General features: G+C 46.3%; 1 protein-coding gene across 2 annotated transcripts in view; it reads right to left on the minus strand.

The window, feature by feature from the left end:
• Positions 1-22,169, minus strand: part of LOC119653858 (acetylcholine receptor subunit alpha-like) — a 391,561-nt gene that overhangs the window by 162,156 nt on the left and 207,236 nt on the right. For both annotated transcript variants that reach the window (XM_038058922.1, XM_038058916.1), the window contains one exon: positions 13,125-13,169. In XM_038058922.1, coding sequence (XP_037914850.1) covers positions 13,125-13,169 — 45 coding nt within the window. The remainder of the gene's footprint in view (positions 1-13,124; positions 13,170-22,169) is intronic.

Consider the following 22,169-nt stretch of genomic DNA (forward strand, 5'->3'; position numbering starts at 1 on the left):
GCAACCAACTGGCAACGCCTTAACTACAACCTAGTCGACAAACTGTCAACTATCAGCCTCCGGTCCAAACGGTGTCCTGCCGAAATTGACTCCGCCGTGGAAAAGTTCACAGAGATCACATAAAAAGCCTGCAATGAAACCATTCCTCTCAGACCACTAAATTACCAGGGCCTGCTCACCCTACCACCCCACGTCCTTGACCTTATTAAGCAAAAAACCACCCTACGACGCCAACTCCACCGACACAGATATGCTCCCCAGGTTAACTTCCTCAAGTCACGAATCTACTCCCTGGCAAGCCTCATTCAATCCCATATCCAAACACTATACGCTGACCACTACGCAGTGAAGCACGCGAGTACCTCGTTTAATCAGCAAACTACGTGGTACTTGCCCTCGCCTAGCGAAACCACGCACAGCCAGTGTCTTCCCTCACAATACCAAAGCCCACGCCGACCTGATTGCTAGCGGCTTTCTGGCCGCCCATCACACCACCCGACATCTGTCCGACCCACCCACAGAAACTGCGGTGCGCCAACACATCCGCCACCTTCCTACCACACGATTCATTTATACCCAATTCCCGATCCCACCGCCTCAATAGACAACACCCTACTGTTTACCAATACAAGCCGTCACACCCCAGACAGTAGAATCCATCATCCTTTTCCGAAATAACAAAAAGTCAACCGGCTCTGACCACATCCCTATTATCATCTTGAAAAAATTTGCAAAATCCCTAAGCCCTTACCTCTCTCAACTCTTCAACCTATGCCTCCTATCTGCACACTTTCCCAATCCTAAAAAAGGAACAACCTTCAACTTCCCCGGGGAGCTACCGCCCCATCTCCCTCTTCAACGTGACATCGAAAATTTTCGAGCACGTCATCCATGATATCATGCTCCAACACATCACCGACCACACCATTATTCCCCCATTCCATTTTGCCAACAGGCGTGCCACCTCACACGCCCTCCTAGTCCTCAAAACTGACATCCTCCCCCAGTTAAACAACAACATCCCCACCACCGCTTGCCTCCTCGATACGCAGAAAGCTTTCGACGCGATCTGGCACTAAGGCCTCACCTACAAACTCTCCCACATATTCAAATTCCACCCGCAATTATGCCGACTTATCCTGAATTACCTTTACAATCGTCAATCCTTAGTCCGCATCCAAGATACTCTATCCGGCCCATATAGTCTTCCTGCAGGAATCCTCCAAGTCTCAGTTCTGTCAGCAACCCTATCTTCCCTATACATCGCTGATATTCCACTTCAGCACCATACCAACCCCCCCAAGCTGTCAAAATCATTCAATACGCTGACGACTTGATCCTCTATATCTCTTCCCGAAGCATACAATCCGCCCAAAACCGCATTAAAATCACGATCCTAACCCTCAACAAATTCCTCCATTCCTGGAAACTTCTCCTCAACCCCAGCAAATGTGAAGCCAATTTCACCCGCAAGATGCTAGCCAATACCCGCAACCTCACTATCAAAATCGGAACATTCACCATTCCCTCCGTCCGATCCACTAAATACCTGGGAATAACCCTTAAGACCCGCTTATCACCCGTGTCCCAGGTAAATTCCATCCTTTCAAAGACTTTAGCGGGACTAAAAACCCTGTGGCCCATCCTCAAGAAAGACTCCGCCCTGGGGAGAAACCGTAAATCCGTCATTGTCCGACATTTATTTTTTGTCTCTTAGAAGTCTCTTAGAAACCAGCTCCCAGGTCAAGAGAGCGCACCTTTCGGTAGCTGTCAAAAGCAACCTGACACCGGATTCGCGTGTGCTACCATTTTGCTTTCCAGAATACAAAACCAGATTGCCATTGATGTGACAGGAGGCAAAGGGTACTTTCCAGGTCCTACCATTTCACCTCGCTTAGCCCCAGAATGTCAAGCTTATATTGTTCGAATTCCGGCTCGAGCAGAGGAAAGCGAACATTCGGAGGAACATCGATACCGTCGACGAGGAGCGTGCGCAGATACCAGGAATCCATCATAATCCGTTTTCGATAGCCAAAGGTATTTTGGGTGAGGTCGGTCTGAGTTTAAACCAATCGATTTTCAGCCGGTTGAGCCTTGCGGTCAAAGGGTAGTATAGGTCCCAGGGCGAAATGTGGATTGGTACCCGCGATGTAGCATAAAACCTGGGAAAAGCCTGCTGAACCAACACTAATAGCTCTACTATCAAACCCTACCTCCACCTCCACGATCGCTGGGAGTTCTTTCTTTATGAAAAACTGCAGACGGAGAAAGAACGCAGGTACGTGCAGAGACTTATCACGAACTCCGTCGACCGGAGAAGCGACTTCGCAGATGGAAAAAGGAAGCCTGGGAGAACCAACAAGTCTGTGAACTAAGAAATTATAGGGGGCAACCGCACCAGGCGTGGAAGTTTTACCAACAACGATGCTGATCCTGCCGAGACAACGAGGGAAATCTGATTTCCAACAGAATAGGTATATTGGAGCGATGGGTTGAGTACTTTGATGAACCATTGAACGGCTTAAAAGTCATAAGTCGCCAGGAGCCGATGGAATTATAGCCGAATTAGTTAAATATGGAGGCGACCAGTTACACCAAGTGGTTCATCAACTTGTGCTCAAGGTATGGGACAGCGAATCAATGCCTGACGATTGGCAACGAGGCATTATCTGTCTCATTCATAAAAAGGAAGATATCACGCAGTGTAGCGAATTATAGAGGTATCACGTTGCTGAGTACCATCTATAACATATTCTCCACTATCTTGCTAGGCCGGATAGCCCCATACGCCCAGAACATCTGTGGCCCATACCAAAGAGGCTTCACTCCAGGCAAATCAGCAACAGATAAGATTTTCTCTGTGCGGCAAGCGATGGAAAAACTGTTGGCAATCAGTTGCACCATATTTTCATCGACTTTAAAGCCGCCTATGATAGCATAGCCAGAGTGAAACTGTACACGGTCATGAGAGAATTCAGTATCCCGACGAAATTAATAAGACTGACTAGGCTGACCCTGACCAATGTGCGAGGCCAGATAAAAGCAGCAGAATCACTCTCAAGATCATTCGGCATCATCAACGGTCTATGACGAGGCGATGTCCTATCATGCGTCCCCGTTAACCTGGCCCTGGTAAAAGTGATCAGTGATGCTGAGGTAAATGCAAGAGGTACGATTCTTTCTAAGTCCACCCAACTACTGGCCTATGCTGACGATACCGACGTCCCGGGATGAACGACCCGAGACGTACAAACTGCCTTCATCCAGGTCGAGCAGGCGTCGATTGGCCCGAGATCTTGGCCTGCACATCAATGAAGGGAAGACAAAATATATGGTGGCAACGTGAGCACCGAAAACCAACCAACTAACAACATCAAACCGCACAGGTCAAACGGGAAGAATAAAGAGCGGAGTCTACAACTTTGACTCCTATCTAGGGTCGAAAATCGCAACCGATAACAGCTACAATGATGAAATCCGCGCACGGTTATTGGCAGCCAACAGAGCCTATTTCAGCTTACAAAAACTGTTCCACTCGAAACGTCTCACCATAGGGTCAAAGCTCTTATTGTACAAGACAGTGATCTTGCCAGTCCTCATGCATTCGTCGGAAACTTGGGTTCTTAGCAATTGTGAACTCTTGGCCGCATTCGAGAGAAGAATCCTCCGAACAATTTTGGCCCTCTACATGAGGATGGACGATTCCGTAGCCTACACAATGACGAAATCTATGGGTGATACCATGACCGTCCGGTTGTGGATAAAATCCGGCTCAATAGGTTACGGTGGGCGGGTCACTTAATCCGTATGGATGAGAATGATCCAGCCCGGAAAGTCTATAAGGGCAATATCTATGGTAGAAAAAGAAGACGAGGCAGCCCCTGCCTAAGATGGAGCGATGGCGTAGGTCAGGACGCCAGACAGCTTTTGGGGATATCGAATTGGTGGACCTCGGCCAAAAGCGGGATGTCTGGAGTTCCTTACTAAGGCAGGCCTAGACGGGATACCGGTTGTTGCGCCGTTGATGATGATGATGGCACCCTGCGCTCCTAGCCAAACTTCGTGCATTCGATCTTGATGACACGCTCGACAAAAATCACTGCTACCAAAAAAGCTTCTTCTTATCACCTGTTGAGATTCTCCCAAACGCAACACCCGGCTAAGTAGTCGCTCCCATCCTCATACCGTTATGGCACCGGTGCGATACATCACCAGGCATAATACTGTATGTCAGGATTGATGGATCACCGAACATTGCATACAAGCATGGGCTAATCATGGGAGCATGTCCTGTTTACCGATATGAGCCGGAAGCAGTACTTGATAGTTCTGCTGACAGCATGTATTGGGTTCGGCAAGTTCTAAGTGATCGCCATATTCCATATAAGAAGCCTGATGTACTGTTAGTTGACAAGATAGGTCGCTCCGCGTATATTATTGATGCTGGTAGCCCCCATAATAGGAACTTTGAAGGGAAATACGGAGAGAAGAAGGTGAACTATGAGCCATTGTGCCGAGAAATCAAAGAAATTTGGCATCTCGAGCGGGTCATTATAGTTCGCATAATATTGTCAGCTACAGGTGTTGTACCTAAATCCCTCACGGAATCCCTTGATGTCCTGGAAGTCTCACACAGTCTGGTTCAAACCATGCAGAAGTACACCATTCTGTATACGTGTTCGATGTTGCGGGGAGTTCACGACGGATTCTCCCATTGACCTTCCACCGGCCACTATCACCAGCGCCCTTTTAGTTTTTAAGTAGCTAGGATCGTCCGAGCCTGAATGCTTGGGACATAGTGCTAGTATTAACTAAAATTCGGCATCTGCTGAGATTGCGATAACTCGGAAAATAATAATAGCAGTTATAAGATGCAACCCTGGTGGATTTCACTTTCGACCTGGAAATCTTCCAAGATTTAACCGCGATGCACCACGTAACATTTTGCGTCATGATATATATCCTTGCTGGCTCTTTGTCGACCAAACTGTCGAGATGTTCTTTATTGTGTTCCATGATTATTTTAGCTTTTATCTTTGCGACAACAAGGAGCACGCAGAAACCCCACCAACTATCATATTCAAAACGCGTCCCTTCTTTGGATTCTTAACGATCATCTCTTTCTTCCACTCTTTAGGAAAAGTCTCGGATTACTGAGATTTCTGTACGAGTGGAAGTAGTAGATCTCTAGTAACCGCAGGTGCAGAGATAAATAACTCTGTAGGGGGAGCACCGAGCCCAACGGCTTTACCCTGTTTGAGTGCATTTATGGCCCGAATGACTTCTCTTCTCCCTGTGGCACTCCATCCGTATGATACGGTGACTAGCCATTTCATCTACAAGAGGAGCAATCTCACCGGATGTGATGAGGTTCTTCGGTTGTTCGTCATCGTGGATGAGAAGACGTGTGTTGACGTCCTTCATAAGACCAAAGATTAGCAACCATATATAGTTTTTTTCGTGATACGATATACAATTCTGAAATCATTGTGCTTTGCGGCTTCCTCTGCATCCCTGAACTTCTCGTGATTTGGCGCCCTATTGAAGTTCGAGCGAACAATAGAACCTTCAACCCCAACCGTTCATCGATCCGCTTGCCCGAATCTACAATCAGCCAGACCTTTTGGCGCCTCTTCGGGACTGCTCATCAATATGCTCCTGGGGGGAGTGGGTGAGGTTCACTCAGTGTATCTGCCTTCCGCTTAGTAAAATACTTCTGCCACCTATGGTAGCGGTTAAACCCAACTGACTCTATGGTAGGATCTATGCTTGAATAATGTGTTTCCAATGAGGAGGTGAAGCGCTGCAGAAATCCAAAAACCATCCATAATTATCGTTGCCGTCTCCAAGTTCGTATTTCTTCATCACATATCCTAGCTAGTTGTCAGAACTCACCTTGCCATTCGGATCACCCAACGCAATTACAATGTCACCCAGTGGAAGTCTCTCCTGGACTGCGTGTAACTGCTCGTAGAAAACATCCTTTTTCGTCATATCAGAAGTCTCCGTTGTTGCATAGCACTGTACAGTTGGGGTGCTCCTTAGCTTGGACCGAAATCTTTCCCATAGAATATTCTTTTTTTTTTGAGAATTGTGGGGTCCGAAGTCCGCATCGACTTGATGCCGGACCGGACCAAATGGGGAACAATTTACTCCCTCTTTCTTTGGTTCACAAACCCATCGTTTAGGGCTTAGCACCCAAACTTTAAAAAAATGTCGGACAATGACGGTTTTACGGTTTCTTACCAGGGCAGAGGCAAATCGTTACACGCTGCCTCACCTCTGCCCTGGGAGCAGCGTCATCGAAGCGGACTTAGGACCCCGCAACTCTCAAAAAAATATTTTCAGCTCTGGCCAAGCTTTGGTCAATAGAATTGGAGGATTTGCGCTCAATATAATTCGTAGTAATGTTGTGTTCTACGAATGATATAAAGGAGCACCTAACATCTGCGAGTCGCTTCCCATCCCTCCCACCAAACCGATCCCCAACCAAAATCCGCTCAGATTCCCCCTTCACATAACCCTACATCCCCTCTATTCTCATCCGCTGCAATGACTAGGGACGCCTCGCGCACTGTATCCACCTTTGACCTCGACTCCGAGATCCTCTCGCTTTTCAACGCATCCACCGCCCAACTAGCCTCCCAACTCACCACATCCCTCCCCACATACAACTCCTTTTCCTCACCAATGGAGAAGAGGCTCGCGCTCCTCTCCTTCCTATGGCAAGTGTCCTCCAGTAATGTCCACTAAAGTGGTATTACTGAATGTGAATTCTATTATCAATCGACAGAAACACCACGAACTGACCAATTTCCTTTGCGTCCACAAACTCACCTACTTCTTCTTACTGAATCCAAACTCAACCCAAGACATAAGCTCCACATCCCTAATTATACCACCTTCCGCTCCGACCGTATTGACCGCTAAGGCGGGGACACGGCCATATTAGTAGCGAATCCATGCCCCATCCATGGAATTAACCGTCGTTTCCGTTACTAGTGTCCGGATAGCTGAGTGGTTGGAGCACAAGGCTGTCGTACGGAAGGTCGCGGTTCAAATCTTACTGGTGGCAGTGGGATTTGTATCGTGATTTAACGTCGGATACCAGTCGACTCAGCTGTGAATGGGTACTTGAGTCAAATCAGGGTAATAGTCTCGGGCGAGCGCAATGCTGACCACATTGCCTCCTACAAGGCACTGCAATCCTGCAGTGTACCGGGACGGTATTGAATGAAGTGCTCTAACACACTTCAAGGCCCTGATGCAATATAGATTGTTGCGCCAATGGTTTTTATTATTCCGTCACCACACCTTCCTCCATCATATTCCTAGGTAGCCTCTACTGCTCCGACAAAACCCTTAATCCTGCTGACATTTCCAACCTAGCGCAACACTTCAAAGCCCACTTAGTTAGTCAACACAAACGTTTGTCCCTCGACATTAGGGGGCGACCTAAACGCCAAGCATAACACCTGGTATAACACACCATAAACGCCAATGGTAATAGGTTACCCAACTGTTACACGCAGCATTCCCACCCTCTACTGAAATTGGCTTCGCCGTGAAAAAGTTCACGGAGATCACACAAAAAGCGTGCAACGAAACCATCCCTCTCAGACCATTAAATTACCAGGGCCTGATCACCCCGCCACCCCACCACCTTGACCTTATCAAGCAAATGACCACCCTACGGCGCCAACTCCACCGACACAGGTACGCTCCCCAGGTTAACTTCCTCAAGTCACGAATCTACTCCCTGGCACGCCTCATTCAACCGCTGACCACTACGCAGTGAAGCTCGCGAGTATCTCCCTTAATCAGCAAACTACGTGGTACTTGCCCTTGCCTTGCGAAACCATGCACAGCCAGCTTCTTTCCTTACAATACCAAAGCCCACGCCGACCTGATTGCTAGCAGCTTTCTGGCCACCCATCACACCCCCCCCCCCCCCCTCCCCCCCTCCCGACCGCCAACCCCCCACACTGTCCGACCAACCCACAGAAACTGCGGTGCGCCAAGACATCCGCCACCTTCCTACCACATGATTCATTTACACCCAATTCCCGATCCCACCACCCCAACAGACAACACCCTACTGCTTACCAATACAAGCCGTCACACCCTAGACAGTGAATCCATCATCCTTTCCCGAAATAACAAAAACTCAACCGGCTCTGACCACATCCCTATTATCATCTTGAAAAAATTTGCAAAATCCCTAAGCCTTTTCTTCAACCTGTGCCTCCTATCTGCACACTTTCTCACTCCATGGAAAAAATCCCACATCGTCCCAATCCTAAAACAGGAACAACCTTCAGCTTCCCCGGGGAACTACCGCCCCATCTCCTTCCTCAACGTAACATCGAAAATTTTCGAGCACGTGATCCATGATATCATGCTCCAACACACTTCATCGACCACACCATTATTCCCCTATTCCAGGTTGCCAACAGGCGTGGCCACGGCACCTCACACGCCCTCCTAGTCCTCAAAACTGACATCCTCCTACAGTTAAACAATAACATCCCCACCACCGCGGTCTGACATGAAGGCCTCACCTACAAACTCTCCCACACATTCAAATTCCACCCGCAACTATGCAGACTTATCCTGAATTGCCAATCCTTAGTCCGCATCCATGATACCATATCCGACCCATACAGTCCTCCTGCAGGAATCCCCCAAGGCTCAGTTCTGACAGCAACCCTATTTTCCCTATACACCGCCGATATTCCACTTCAGCACCATACCAACTTCCCCCAAGCTGGTAAAACCATTCAATACGCTGACGACTTGATCCTCTACACCTCTTCCCGAAGCATACAATCCGCCCAAAACCGCATTAAAATCATAATCCTAACCCTCAACAAATTCCTCCATTCCTGGAAACTTCTCCTCAACCCCAGCAAATGTGAAGCCATCGGCTTTCGCGGTAGAGCCACTTTTACCCGCAAGATGCTAGCCAACACCCGTAACCTCACTATCAAAATCAGAACATCCACCATTCACTCCGTCCAATCCACAAAATACCTGGGAATAACCCTTAAGACACGCTTATCACCCGTGCCCCAGGTAAATTCTATCCTTTCAAGGACTTTAGCAGGACTAAAAACCCTGTGGCCCATCCTCAAGAAAGACTCCGCCCTGGTAAGAAACTGTAAAGCCGTCATTGCCTGACATTTTTGTCCCTTAGAAGTCTTTTAGAAACCGGTTCGCAGGTCAAGGGAGCGCGCCTTTCGGTAGCTGTCAAAAGCAACCTGACACCGGATTCGCGTCTGCTACCACTTCGCTTTCCAGAATACAAAACCAGATTGCCATTAATGTGGCAGGAAGGAAAGGGTATTTTCGAAGTCCTACCATTTTTCCTCGCTTAGGTCCAGAATGTCAAGCTTATATTGTTCGAATTCCGGCTCGAGCAGAGGCAAGCGAACATTCGGAGGACCCTCGTTATCGTTGACGAGGAGCGTGCGCAGATCCCAGGAATCCATCATAATCCGTTTTCGATAGCCAAGGGTCTTCTGGGTGAGGTCGGTCTGAGTTTAAACCAATCGATTTTCAGCCGGTTGAGCCTTGCGGTCAAAGGGTAGTATAGGTCCCAGGGCGAAATGTGGATTGGTACCCACGATGGAGCATAAATGCCTGCTGAACCAACACCAATAGTTCCACTACCAAATCCTACCTCCACCTCCACGTGGTGATCGCTGGGAGTTCTTTCTTTATGAAAAACTGCAGAAGGATGAGGGCGAGCCTCCCGTACCTAGGAACGGGACAAAATGTACCAACTGGTCCTCCAGGTTGGGGGTTGGGAAGGGCTGACAACCCTACACGGAAAACTGATGTTACGAAGCCACAGAAGGAGCTCGGACAGGATGGATTTTACAATGACGAACCCGGCAACGACAACGGATTAAAGATTTGCGCATTTTCTCATGGAGCGTGCGCTCCCTGTACAGACTGAATGCTGTTGAGCAGCTAGCCAATACCCTGTCCCAATATAAGGCTGATGTAACAGCGTTGCAAGACATGAGATGGACGAGGCAGACCCTGCCTAAGATGGACCGATGGCGGAGGTCAGGCCGCTAGGCAGCTTTTAGGGATATCGAATTGGTGGACCTCGGCGCAAAACCGGGATGTCTGGAGTTCCTTATTAAGGCAGACCTAGACCGGATACAGGATGTTGCGCCGTTGATGATGATGATGAGCCTTGTATGCCTCGAGGGGAACTAGGAAAACTCCATTTATTCCTTCTATTAAGAGAAACCGTAGAGAACAACCCTTTGCCGATGCTTACAATCGTACGAACTCGTCGGAAGGGAGTGAATCATAAGTCAGACCACACCACGAGTATCACTATCTTTTAGCATTGACACATTTTTTAAGATTTTCTGCAGAAGAAAACTGGCCAAATTGAACGTCTTTTCCATGGTCTTGACAAAGGTGTCAACAGATTGGATTGGATTCCCTGCATTTGTCAAGTACTTTCCCTCTCAGAATCTCTGGCACTGACAACATTATTTAGAAGCCACATGGAATTGAAGCCTTGGAAACCTTTTTTACAGAAACATTTCTGGGATCAACTTTGGAATATCCATTTGACATGATTCGGCAATAGATTCAGTGCACAGAGGAAGACTCCCTGAGAGAGTGCAAGAGCGTACGGAGAGGTTAGAATCCGCTCTTCTGGAGTTGACCCTTAGAGACCCATCATTTTCTCTACTATAATAAAGATCCGAGAACTGTGATACTTGAATAAGGGTATTGCGTACTTGGGAAGCCCTCACAAGTTCTTTGAATGGTACCAAAGGGACCTCCTAATGTGGTCCTGATGAATACCACTCGATTTTCAGCCTTTTTTGAGGAGCTCTCCAAAGCATACCTAGAGTATTCTCAGTTGAGTAGCTTAGGGTCCGGTTGAATGAATAAAATCTTACAGGACGCAGATGAGTGAACTAAATTAAGGACTTCATTGGCGTAATGATAGACGAAAGTCAGTCGTAGGATAGGAAGAAAATTAGTGGAAAGAAAAGAAAGGTAGACACTTTTCTTCTACCTGGCATGGATGCAAGTACAACTAGACTATTCTCAAGTACTACTTTCTCATAGTTATCGCCATGGGGATCACGTAGGCACTCCAAGACTATGCCAGCCACTTAGCTTTAGAGTGGTCCTCACATGCTTCTTCCGCCAAATAATTGAGATTCGAATTTAAGAGCTCATGTGGGCGGATGATGACTCAAAATAAACCAGTCCATGAACCGAGACGAATATCTGCATGTAACTTTCGGTATATCATGCATAAAAGATGGAGTTTCCGATTATTTTGCAAATGCGAGTGTTTAACATGAAATGGCTTTTTTCTAAAGATACTCGCCAGACACAAAACCCAAACTACATCCGATTACATCGTCAATCATAAGATATTTCTTGTGATTTCCATCGAGTCAAATCAACAGTGACACGTTAATGTTGCCAAGGGTGACTTTCGGGAATTTTCGATGTTTTTGGTGAATACCATTGATGGTTGCCAGGATGATTGACTTGGAGCGCTAATGGACCAGAAACACCCTAAATATTCCTTGAGTAAACACTCAGTCTCATTCTATTATTGCTTCCTTTTTATATACTTATCGATTTTTTTCTTGCTTCTTTGGGTTAGTCAAAGCAGCCGTAAGGATACAATTTTCTTTCCTTTCCGTCCCCAACCTACACGGGCTTTTTTTTCTTATTTCGTATCCGTGAAGTAGTTCCATTTGGTTAAATGTTTAATACGAGCCGGTGCTGGTGAAGCCAATATGGCCAGGATATAAGGATAAGGATATGGAAATATGTGCGAGTGTACACACATGTACGTGATCGGTCTTATGTGGTTATTTTGAAGGTTGATTGCTTTTGTGAGTTCCTTTTGTTTAAGGACTTCTTTTGTGGCTCCTGAAATCGATAGTGGGGCCTCTCTCTATTTCAGCCACAGTTGCTTATTATGCAATATAAACGTTTCTTTTTGCAGATTTCGTTTGTTCGTAGTCCACTTTTTGTGCTGTTGCTTGGAAGTGAGTCTCTACTGACACGCATCGAAGGTTGGCTTTTAAGAGGCTATCGTGTGTTGACATATGTATGGATAAGCCTATTCCCGATAGTTCACAACTTTATTTAAAAAATGAGAAGTGTGTCCTTTGTCAGCTAGAAATACACTTTTTAGCCCCTGCATATATGGTAGCATAGCCAGGGTAAAACTGTCCATGGCCATGAGAGAATTCGGTATCCCCACGAAACTAATAAGACTGACTAGGCTGACCCTGACCAATGTGCGAGGCCAGATAAAGCAGCAGGATCACTCTCAAGACCATTCGATATCAACAACGGTCTACGACAAGGGGATGCCCTATCATGCGTCCTCTTAACCTGGCTCTGGAGAAAGTGATCCGTGATGCCGAGTTAAATGCGAGGGTTGTTGTCAGTCAACAGAGCCTATTTAAGCTTAAAAAAACTGTTCCGCTCGAAACGTCTCACCATAGGGTCAAAACTCTTACTGTAGAAGACTATGATCTTGCCAGTCCTTATATATTCCTCGGAAACTTGGGTTCTTAGCAAGAAGAATTGCGAACTCTTGGTCTCGTTCGAGAGAAGAATCCTCCGAAGAATTTTTGGCCCCCTACATGAGGATGAATGATTCCGTAGCCTTCACAATGTCGAAATCTACGAGCGATACCATGACCGTCCGGTTGCGGATGAAATCCGGCTCAATGTGATGATGGTCCAGCCCGCAAAGTTTATAAGGGCAATATCTATGGTAGGAAAAGAAGACGAGACAGACCCTGCCTAAGATGGAGCGATGGCGTAGGCCAGGACGCCAGACAGCTTTTAGGGATATTGAATTGGTGGACCTCGGTGCAAAACCGGGATGTCTGGAGTTCCTTATTAAGGCAGGCCTAGACCGGATACCGGTTGTTGTGCCGTTCATGATGATGATGCTGACCAAAAGCGGAAAATTATGGAGCAAGCACCCAAACTTTAAAACGAAATTTTGGAGAGGATTTTTGAGTCGGTTTTGCTTTAGGGAATTTCGGAGAAATTGCTTAATACATCTACGCAAAATCAGAAATGATAACCGAAGTAATACTTACTTGTTCAACCCACAGATTAGTTGTCATTATTTGGTTTTTCAAATTCTGAAAGAAGGATAATGATAGTATTATTATAGAGGCTAATAACAGTGAAAGGATAAATAACATGCCAAACTCTATCTTTTATATTCAGGATAAATCTTTTTTACTTTCAGAATTAAATTTATTAGATCTTTTGAGAAATCTAGTGATTAAAAAATATTCCGGAGTTTCCCCAATGTTTGATAATAAGGACTAACCTCCTAAGTCTTCTGAGTAGATGGGCAAAAAACTAAACGCAAACCTATTTATCTATTTTCAGTGCCTAGTTTGAAGCATTGCCACACAAAGCAGACGATCCGTAATCAATGTTCGGTGTGTCCCTGTGCAGTATAAGGGTAGCATCTAGGTAACCTTCGCAACTTGGCTCAGCGAAGGTTGCATTTGCCACGGATGGAAAACGTTATCTACAGTGTACTAATTGATGGATATTGTCAAAATGGTCTTTCAAGTGAATTTCAACATGTCTAAATATAGCATGCCCTGTGAGTTGGGGCTTAAGAATACACCCAAAGTCTTCCCTGCTTGGCATAAGAGGCGACTAAAAGGGATAGAATTTTGTGGGTAATCAACCTGACATTTTCAAACCTTATTGCTCCGAAACGTTACAACGCCTCGAATAGGAGTTGACCTCACGGTTACGACTTGACCAGCGTTATAAACTGGGCATGTTGGGTCTAAGCCAAGTAAGATGGTTCGACTAATGAGAGTTCTCCAATATCTTTGGCGACAATGTGCTTTTGTACTCTGGAAAGCCAAATAGTAGCAGATGCCAATCCTGTGTCGAGTGGCTTCTGACGGCTGCCACAAAGCGTGCCTTCTTGTCCTGCGAGCCCTGTTTCTGACAGACTTCTAACTGCAAGATTCAGATCTAGGTTAAAGACCATCACAATTGTACAATGTTACGCAGTTCAGGGAAAGTTTCGTAAAGGTGACATTGTGATCGCGATGGGTGATCTTAACGCCAATTTTGGGTTTGACAACATGTTGCTCGGACATGTGATGTGGAAACATGGTCTGGACTCCGCTGCCGCGTCATTTTTGGCACATTGTTCAAGCACGCCAAGGCCATAAGGTTAGTTGAGTTTCAATTGACTTCATTTTGCGTAACAATAGAGGTGCTGATTTCGGCCTCCAAAGGAGGGGGGGGGGCGGTAGTCGTTAGCTTTCGCTTGCCTGTTGGGCCCGCCACTTTTCGAAAGCAGAATGATCGAGTTGTCGCTTGACAGTAGGTGAGGTGTCTAGCTGATCGGAAAGCAGATACATTTATTAACTCCTCTGAAAATATCGATAAACATTGGGCCGTCATCAAACTGCTCTTTTCTCGGGGGCTACGTTGACCACGTACCGAAGGGGCGTCATAAGATCTAGCTGACTGCGGAATCTTGAAAGCCATTCGATGAACGGAAAGGATTGAAGGCTGCGAGTTCCAGTTAACCCGTTGGAGAGTTCCGTCCTCACGTAGTCGAGGATGGCGACCAGACCCGAGTCTGCAAGGGACTCATTTGAAGTGGCTTCGGGAATGAAGCCTCACCGGAGGTTATCTGGTAACCGGGACGGCCTCTGAGAGTATATGCTCCAGGAGAATTCCTGGAGGATGTGTTCTCGGAACGGTTATTTGCAGTTGGCCCCCTAGTGGGAATTTGATGGCGGTTGTGGTTATGCCTACATCGCGGGGAGAGCTCCTCGGAGCTCAAGCGTGGATTCCGCTGTACAACTCGGGTGCTGTACCCCTTAGTTGCGGCAGAGGTGTTAGATAGGCCTCGCATCCACTGGTATGAATGCTGAGCCCGATTGTGGTCCCAAAATCAATCCGTGTCCGAAGAGGACCGTGGGATTATGCCTACACGGTAGGTACTCACGTAAAACCGCCAGGACTTTCATGACCCTTGCGAGTGATATTGGGTGTAAAGCGCTTGAACTTCGATGCCATGCTAAATCCCAGGACGTTCACCGTAGTATGCGCCATGACAAAATGGAAATTGTTATTGCGGTGGCCTGGGAAGCGGAAGCTTCCTTGATTTCAAAATCATGTACCGCATCAAGGTGGCTATAAGCCTTTCGAATGTTCTGTGAGGGTTCTTAGTGGTCGATCCCAGCAGTCACGATGACGAACAGCTGAAGAGGTGGATGGAACACTTCAGTACGGTTCTTAACCGCATGACATCTGGTGAAGTTCCGCGTTGTGTGGATAAAATGGCTAGCCGCCATAGTTCATGCGGATATGGAGCGATGCTCCAAGCAGAAGAAAAACGATCTTGGCCATCAATGCGCTCAGACGGAGTAAAGCCGTTAGGCCTGTGGAAACATAGTTGAGGTTTGCAAATGGACAGGAAAGAAACACTTTCTGTTTCAAGTGTGACAAACCGAGATACGAAGTGAAGTCTTGCGCGTTGAGTGAATACTGTGCTCCGCAGAAAAAGACGTGGCTCATGCTCCCCGTGCTTTGCTTTGGCAGCTCTTCAATGAAAAATTGCATTTGCATAGGAGCGCAGGTATTCACTATCTGGCGGATGGTGCAAGAATGGAGAGCTGAGTTTTTGCTCGTTAGAGAGCTGTACAGAGGTAGGCGTTCACCATCGCGGTGGATCGATATATTTGATATTACTGTCACTTGGATAAGAGATGGGATCAATTTTTCTGCTGGGCTATGGGGGCCGAAAAGGGGGGTTTAGGGTCTTTGTTTGGAAATGATTTTTTCAGCGTTTACATCACTACGATGTTCCATGGAATCAGTGAAGATGGAAGATATCGTGCAGCTACTTTTTCCTGTTCTCCTTGTCCGAGCTGCCGTTGTCAATAAGAGGCAGAGTACTAAAAAATGCCAAGTCGTCGCTGTTATGGAACTGGAAGAAACGTTCTTGTCCATGAAGTGTCAGTTGGACTTGCTACTAACTATATTCAACGCGCATTTGACAGCGGGTGCTTCTCCCTCCCACTAGAAAAATACAAGGCTCATACTGATAAGCAAAAGCAGGGGCGACCCGGAGGCACCGTCAGTGTACGGTTCTTTTATGCGCTGCTGAAGTCTTCTCGCCAAAATAATATCGTTTTAGAGGGGACGATCCCCAATAGATGCCGTTGTGTAAGTGGTTCAAGCGGTGTCCGCAGTCGCCACACTCTATAAGTGGTGGTCCTTGTGACGCTATGTGTAAAATCGCCTACAGTTTTGCGAGGTGGTGCATTAGAACATTGTTTTCTTATTTGAGGCTACCTTTTGTGGACATCGAGGGAGGGAGATAGACTCCGTAGAATGAGGGTCATATCTACGGCCGCTCGGGATTTTATCCTTCGTCCAAACTTCTGAACGCCTAATACGATAGTTTGTACCGGCTCGAAAAACGTAAGAAATTGCACTTGGGAGGATACTTGGATGATTTTGCGCGCATAATCGAACAAGTTCAACATTCACGAGGAGTAGTGGTTCGGCAAATCAGCAGATGGATAACTTAAAATGGATTCTCCCTACCTCTGGATAAAACCGAACTGGTCGTCTTGACTAAGCAGGGGGTTGCTGGAAATCGTTGCCTATTTAGGTTGGGGAAATCAAGAAGCGAACGGTGAAATATCTGGGTATCATGATAGCCACGAAGGGGAGCTTCTTCGAGCACATTCGGAACACCGCAGGCAAATTTTTCAACTAGAATGTTTGTAATTTGCCGGCTGGTGGAAAACGTATGATATTTCCTTTCCGGTAGGCGTGGCTTGCTAATAACTTCGGTTAAATCTGACTTCCAGTACTTTTCCGAAATATGGCCTTGAGGGAAAAGACTAGCAACTAGCCCAAATACAACGAAGAAGAGAATTAATGGTGAAAGCAGGAGGTGTTTAGATCGCTCTCCACGCTTGCAGAGCCGCAGATGTGTATATACCTCAAAAAAGGAGACGGGAATAAGGAATCGCCCCCTATGAAGGAAGAGTTGGCACTTTTAGCACATGGCAATAATCCTGGGGCAGATAATCGATGGATAGATCGATCACGCATCTCATAAAAGACGTGCTGTGATGATAGTCCCGAAAGCACAGTGAAGTTGTCTATTACCTAACCCAGTTGCTCAGCAGTTGTTATTTTTTAGGCTTCGTCGCACACAATTGGAAAATCATGGTCCACTGACTGTATTTGCTGTACCGTATCTTGGTGGATGATAAGCAAACTTTTTTCTTGTGCAGATAGTAGGAGTATCTTCGCCATTACTTGTTGGCGGAACGGTGTCAAGTGCCGCCGAAACCCACGTTCAAGGCCATGTTTCTGAGCAAGAACACATAATACAGTGTTGCGCATTACACACTTGGCATTCTTAAGGCGAAAAAGATGGCGATGGATATACCAGACGGCATGTCAGAAATGTTTCTTCCTCAGCCTGGGTGCTGAAACGTTGGTGTGAATCCGGTGTTTAAAACTATGAGTCCGGTTCTCGCCGCCATTTCCAGAATCCGTTTCCCTCCGGAGTCTGGCTGAGGCATGCCCAATCAAGGGCTCTAGCATAAAAATCAATGCCTACCAAGATCCACCCCCCATGCTCGAAACGGCGTCCTTCAGAGCATCAAGCCGGTGGCGAAAGTCCGACATCGACTATCTAAACACTGAATCGCGCTAGCAACTGGTGACTGGTTGTGCTCTGGTGCATGTTAATTTGTAAAATGCGGATCATGCCATTCGCGCCCTAGCCCTTTCCAGTTTCGCCCTAAAGATTGGACACTGCCTCGAGCTCACAGTGTGTTGATACTTTCACCAGACTCACCACGATCCCTGCTTTCATTGCAGGTTTTCACTTGAGGACCTACCTAGCCCCATCTCCGGCATGCTACCCTCTCCGGCCCGTTGCAAGTTACCGACGTGCATCCATAGTCCAGACATCTATGGCACTTGGTGGGGACCATTGAGGCATTGGGCCATGGGGGCATTGGCTACATGCAGCGGATTTCACTAACGACTTCCGCAAAAGTCTTACTTTCCGTCTGCTTAATTAGTAGAGCCTTGGTCTAGTTCTTCTTCATTACCTCGTTTTTTCTGCTACTGGCTTTTGGTTTGCAGCCTTGTCTTTGAACAGACGAGTCTCTGGCGGTGTAGTCAGTTTTTTCCTCTTATCCTCCTTCGTCTTCTTTTCTTGCGCCCTGGAAACTACTTTGATAAAGTTTCCTTCAGTCACGTGGTCCTCTTTCCCCTTTTCCCCAGTTCGCTTTGCATTGGGCTATCTGCGATCTGTTTGGCCCAAGCAGCGTTCTCAGCGGGTAGTGCGGTTGTTTATGCTTTCCTATCGTCTTCCGATGCTCTCTACGTGCGCTTGTAGAAGGAGATTTGATCCAATAGTTCCTTCAGTTCCCTCAGCCCGCTTTTGACGCTTTTGCTAGCGTTCTTCTGGAGGATCGTTGCCGACCGCATACCTTTACCACTGCCGCACATTTCTTGATGAGCCTTTTCTCTTTGGCTCCAGCTAGGACCGTCGACTGCACTTGCACTCGGTTCGTGCCCGAATCCACCTGCTCAAGACTAGCAATTCTGACTGGTTTTTTTTTCGGAATAGGGTCACTACAGGGTATTGGAGTCACCGTCCCCGCTCTGTCAGTCGCACCACTTGGTAATGCTTCCTCTTTATTTGGGCGTCCCAGTGTCACATCGGGTATGTCAGTTCTCGCTGCCTCTTTCGCTGATTGCTGCGGCTAACGACGCATTTGTGTGCTTCGGCCAAACACGCTCAGCTCTTCCTAGTTCCCTGACATTTCGTCGATTTTGTTTTGTTGGTTCCGGTTTACTCTCCATGAAAAATTCAGATTCACGTGTGTAGAAGCTACTGTGGCTTTTCATTCTTGCGCAAGAGACACTCTTAATGTACTGCTGCACCTCGTCCCCTGGAGTTCTACATTAAATACGCTGTAGCGTTTAGTGCCGTTAGACTATGTGAATGCCGAAAATGGTCAGCCAATTCCTACAGTGACAATAATGCCCTAGACATACCTCGGAATTCGATACTTCCTAGCAATCTAAATTACACGAGGAACTTAGCTGTAAGACTTCCAAACAGGGCAAAGTGGGGAACTGATGACGTGTTGCAAGGCTATGTCACAATATTTTTTACCAACGGATCAAAGATGATCTGTGGAGTCGGTGTGAGGGTTTTCTCGAGTACACACAGTGGAACCTAGTTTCAGAATTCACCAGTCTATTATAGGGGGAAGTACTGGCGATATAGGAAGGCTGTTGATGGCTGGGGCATGTTAGAGCCCCAAGTGTAAGATAGCCATGATGGCCGACAGCCAGGCGTTTAACTCAGTAATGACATCCTGCCGGCTGGTGGGGCATGCAATCACGTGATGAATAGTCTGGTCAGTACCCTCAAAGGCCCTGCTCTTGGCATTCCCTTGGTGGGGTGGAATCTACTCGCTATGGTTAACAGTTGCTAACATCATATCGCGAAGGTTCGCTATCTGAAGTTAAGGAGAATTTGGCCCGATTATAACAAGACTGGAGAGCTTTTGAGCCATATGGGTAGAGGGTGAGGAAGGGGAAGCTACTATCCTTCATGAATGCTACTGGCTGGTCCTGAAGATTTGATTTGGTCTTCTCACAGTAGTCCCGTTCTTAGGAGTTTGCTGCATCAAAACGGCACATCATCACGCTAATCCTGGGCTCCCCGGAGCGGCCACTTATATCTACCGATCCTATCATGTGAGGAATTGAGGAGATGCAGGGAATGTAAGTGGGCTTCGAGTGAGGCCAATTGGCATCTTAATTTAGCAGACAAATAAAGCAACATTGGTAACTAAGTTTTGCAGCAAATTAAAATTTATCTGCGAAACTCTTCAGATAGGAAACTCAGGGGATAGTCAGTTAGGTGAAGAGCGTTGTTTGGAGATGTACTTTAATGGTGTAGGCATAACCACTTTTTAGGCTTTTTAGGCTACCAGCATAGGCATAGATGATTCTGGTCATTGCGTTTGCATTTGCTTCTTTGAGACTGTCCATATTAATTAAAACAAAGGGCAAAGCACAATGAATCTCTCTAGGTGGAAATGCATATTGTGCTTCCTAATTCCGAGCCCCAATTCCCAATCCCTATTATGCCAGGAGAATAATATGATTTGTCTTTACCAGCATATAGGAAACGGATTTTTAATCAGATTGACTGAATTACTAAATGCAGAATCCCAATGTATTCCTTCCACAATCGGGGAATGTGCTCAAACAAACACGATTTCATGCTCATTTTCCCATCCACCAGTAACCCCCAGAACACAATAGAATATTCATTAAACACGAACAAAGTCATTTCATTTGCAGGACAATAGGCTTCATCGATTCCATCAGAAGACCCGTTCCATTACCGAACCCAATCTAATGTACCTGATTAGTCTTTCTCTGCCGAATAATTCATCCAAAAACTAATATTGGATCTGCGGAGAGATCGGAAGTAGTGGCCACAACCCCCCACCATTTCGATTTCCCTTTTGGTTCGATTTTCGGCACGAATGATGGGTAATAGGATTGCATCATGTCGATATCATGTCAGGGTGAAGACTGAAGACCAGATACGGATAATAATGAGACATAAAAGGCCAAAATGACCAATTATTGATGGAATTCGTCAAAGGTCCTGCGGAGCTTGCACGACTAGAACGTTAGCTTGTCTTCCACCTTTCACCTGGTCGTCCTTGCCGAACGGTTATAATGTTGGAAAATAATCGACACATCACGTTCCGGTGATATCTCAAAGTCTCTGTCGCATTTATCTTCTTTTGCGATACTCCCGAGGACCAATTTATTTTAATGTTCCCTGAACGTGGTGTGAGAAGTGCTGAATATTAAGGACAATTTTGCCGTTTTCATGTAATCTTATTGACTTTCGCATTTGGCCAAATACTCTACGTCGTGTCCCTTGCAATATTGTCAACATACAAAATATATTAGATACATTTGTATCTTCGCAATATTGTCTTGCTTTTGGCTGCGGCATAGACGCTGCGTCTCTGAGTCTTTTCTTGTGTCCTGCAAATGACTGGATGAATGGAATGAATTTAATTGTTATACTGTTAGGGGGTGAATGCGTCCTGTCCAATAGCACTCATCAATTTATTTAAAAGCTTGTTCCAGGATGTTTGGAGTTGTTCTTTCAGTGCAGCTCAACCGGTAAAACAAGGGTCCAGATTAAAAACGTTTGAAATGTATAGATGTCCGCTTGTGTCCATCTGAAATCCATCAGAGTCCTGGCAACCGATGATTGAACTTGGATAAAACCCGCCACAGTGACAACGAGAAACAAGGAAGCGATTTATCTAAGTCTCAGCTCAAGCGTGAAATTAGTTCCTCCATTAAAGCCGCTTCAGTGAATGGTCCGTCTCATCTGGTGTAATGTTTTTTAGATTTTGGTATCATAAAAGTTGCTTAGTCCATTCGGCTGCAAATAATTATCCAAGTTCAACTCGGATTTAAAGCAAAAAGAGGGTAGCAGGAAGTAGGTATCAAGATTTCATGACCTTTGAACTGAGTGTACGTGACAGGTCTCAATTTGGGTGAAAAAACGCAAGCTATCAGCAAATGTTCTCGGGGAGCGTTAATGTTGCGAAATGGTGCTAACTTCCAAACAAGGGGCGGAAGTTTTCCTATGCATAATATTTCCTTGGCAACACGAAATGGAATTAAATGATTTTCTTCTTCTCTCCGAACTTAGATCCTCCGCTTTCTCCTCATTCCGGGCTCTTTCTGCTTATAAAGTATCTCTGCAGCAAATGGCTTCCATGATGAGTTTCCCTGATTATTTTTCCTCTGGAATCATCATCCCCTAAATTTATATGAGCCAACATTACTTTCATCAACCAGAACATTTGAATGCCCTCACATTGATCTCATTTACCATAAAACCTCTACATCTCTCCTGAAAAACGACTCCGCCCGCCAACAACCACTTAACAAAGGAAAGAACATCTCAGATAAAAATTCGCTGGTGTTTTTCGTCCTTGGAGGCGAGCATAGGAAATCTCTGATTCCTGAACGTGAATTTCACGACATAA

This window comes from Hermetia illucens, chromosome 1 (assembly GCF_905115235.1).
Source record: "Hermetia illucens chromosome 1, iHerIll2.2.curated.20191125, whole genome shotgun sequence".
In the NCBI taxonomy this organism is placed as follows: Eukaryota; Metazoa; Arthropoda; class Insecta; order Diptera; family Stratiomyidae; genus Hermetia; species Hermetia illucens.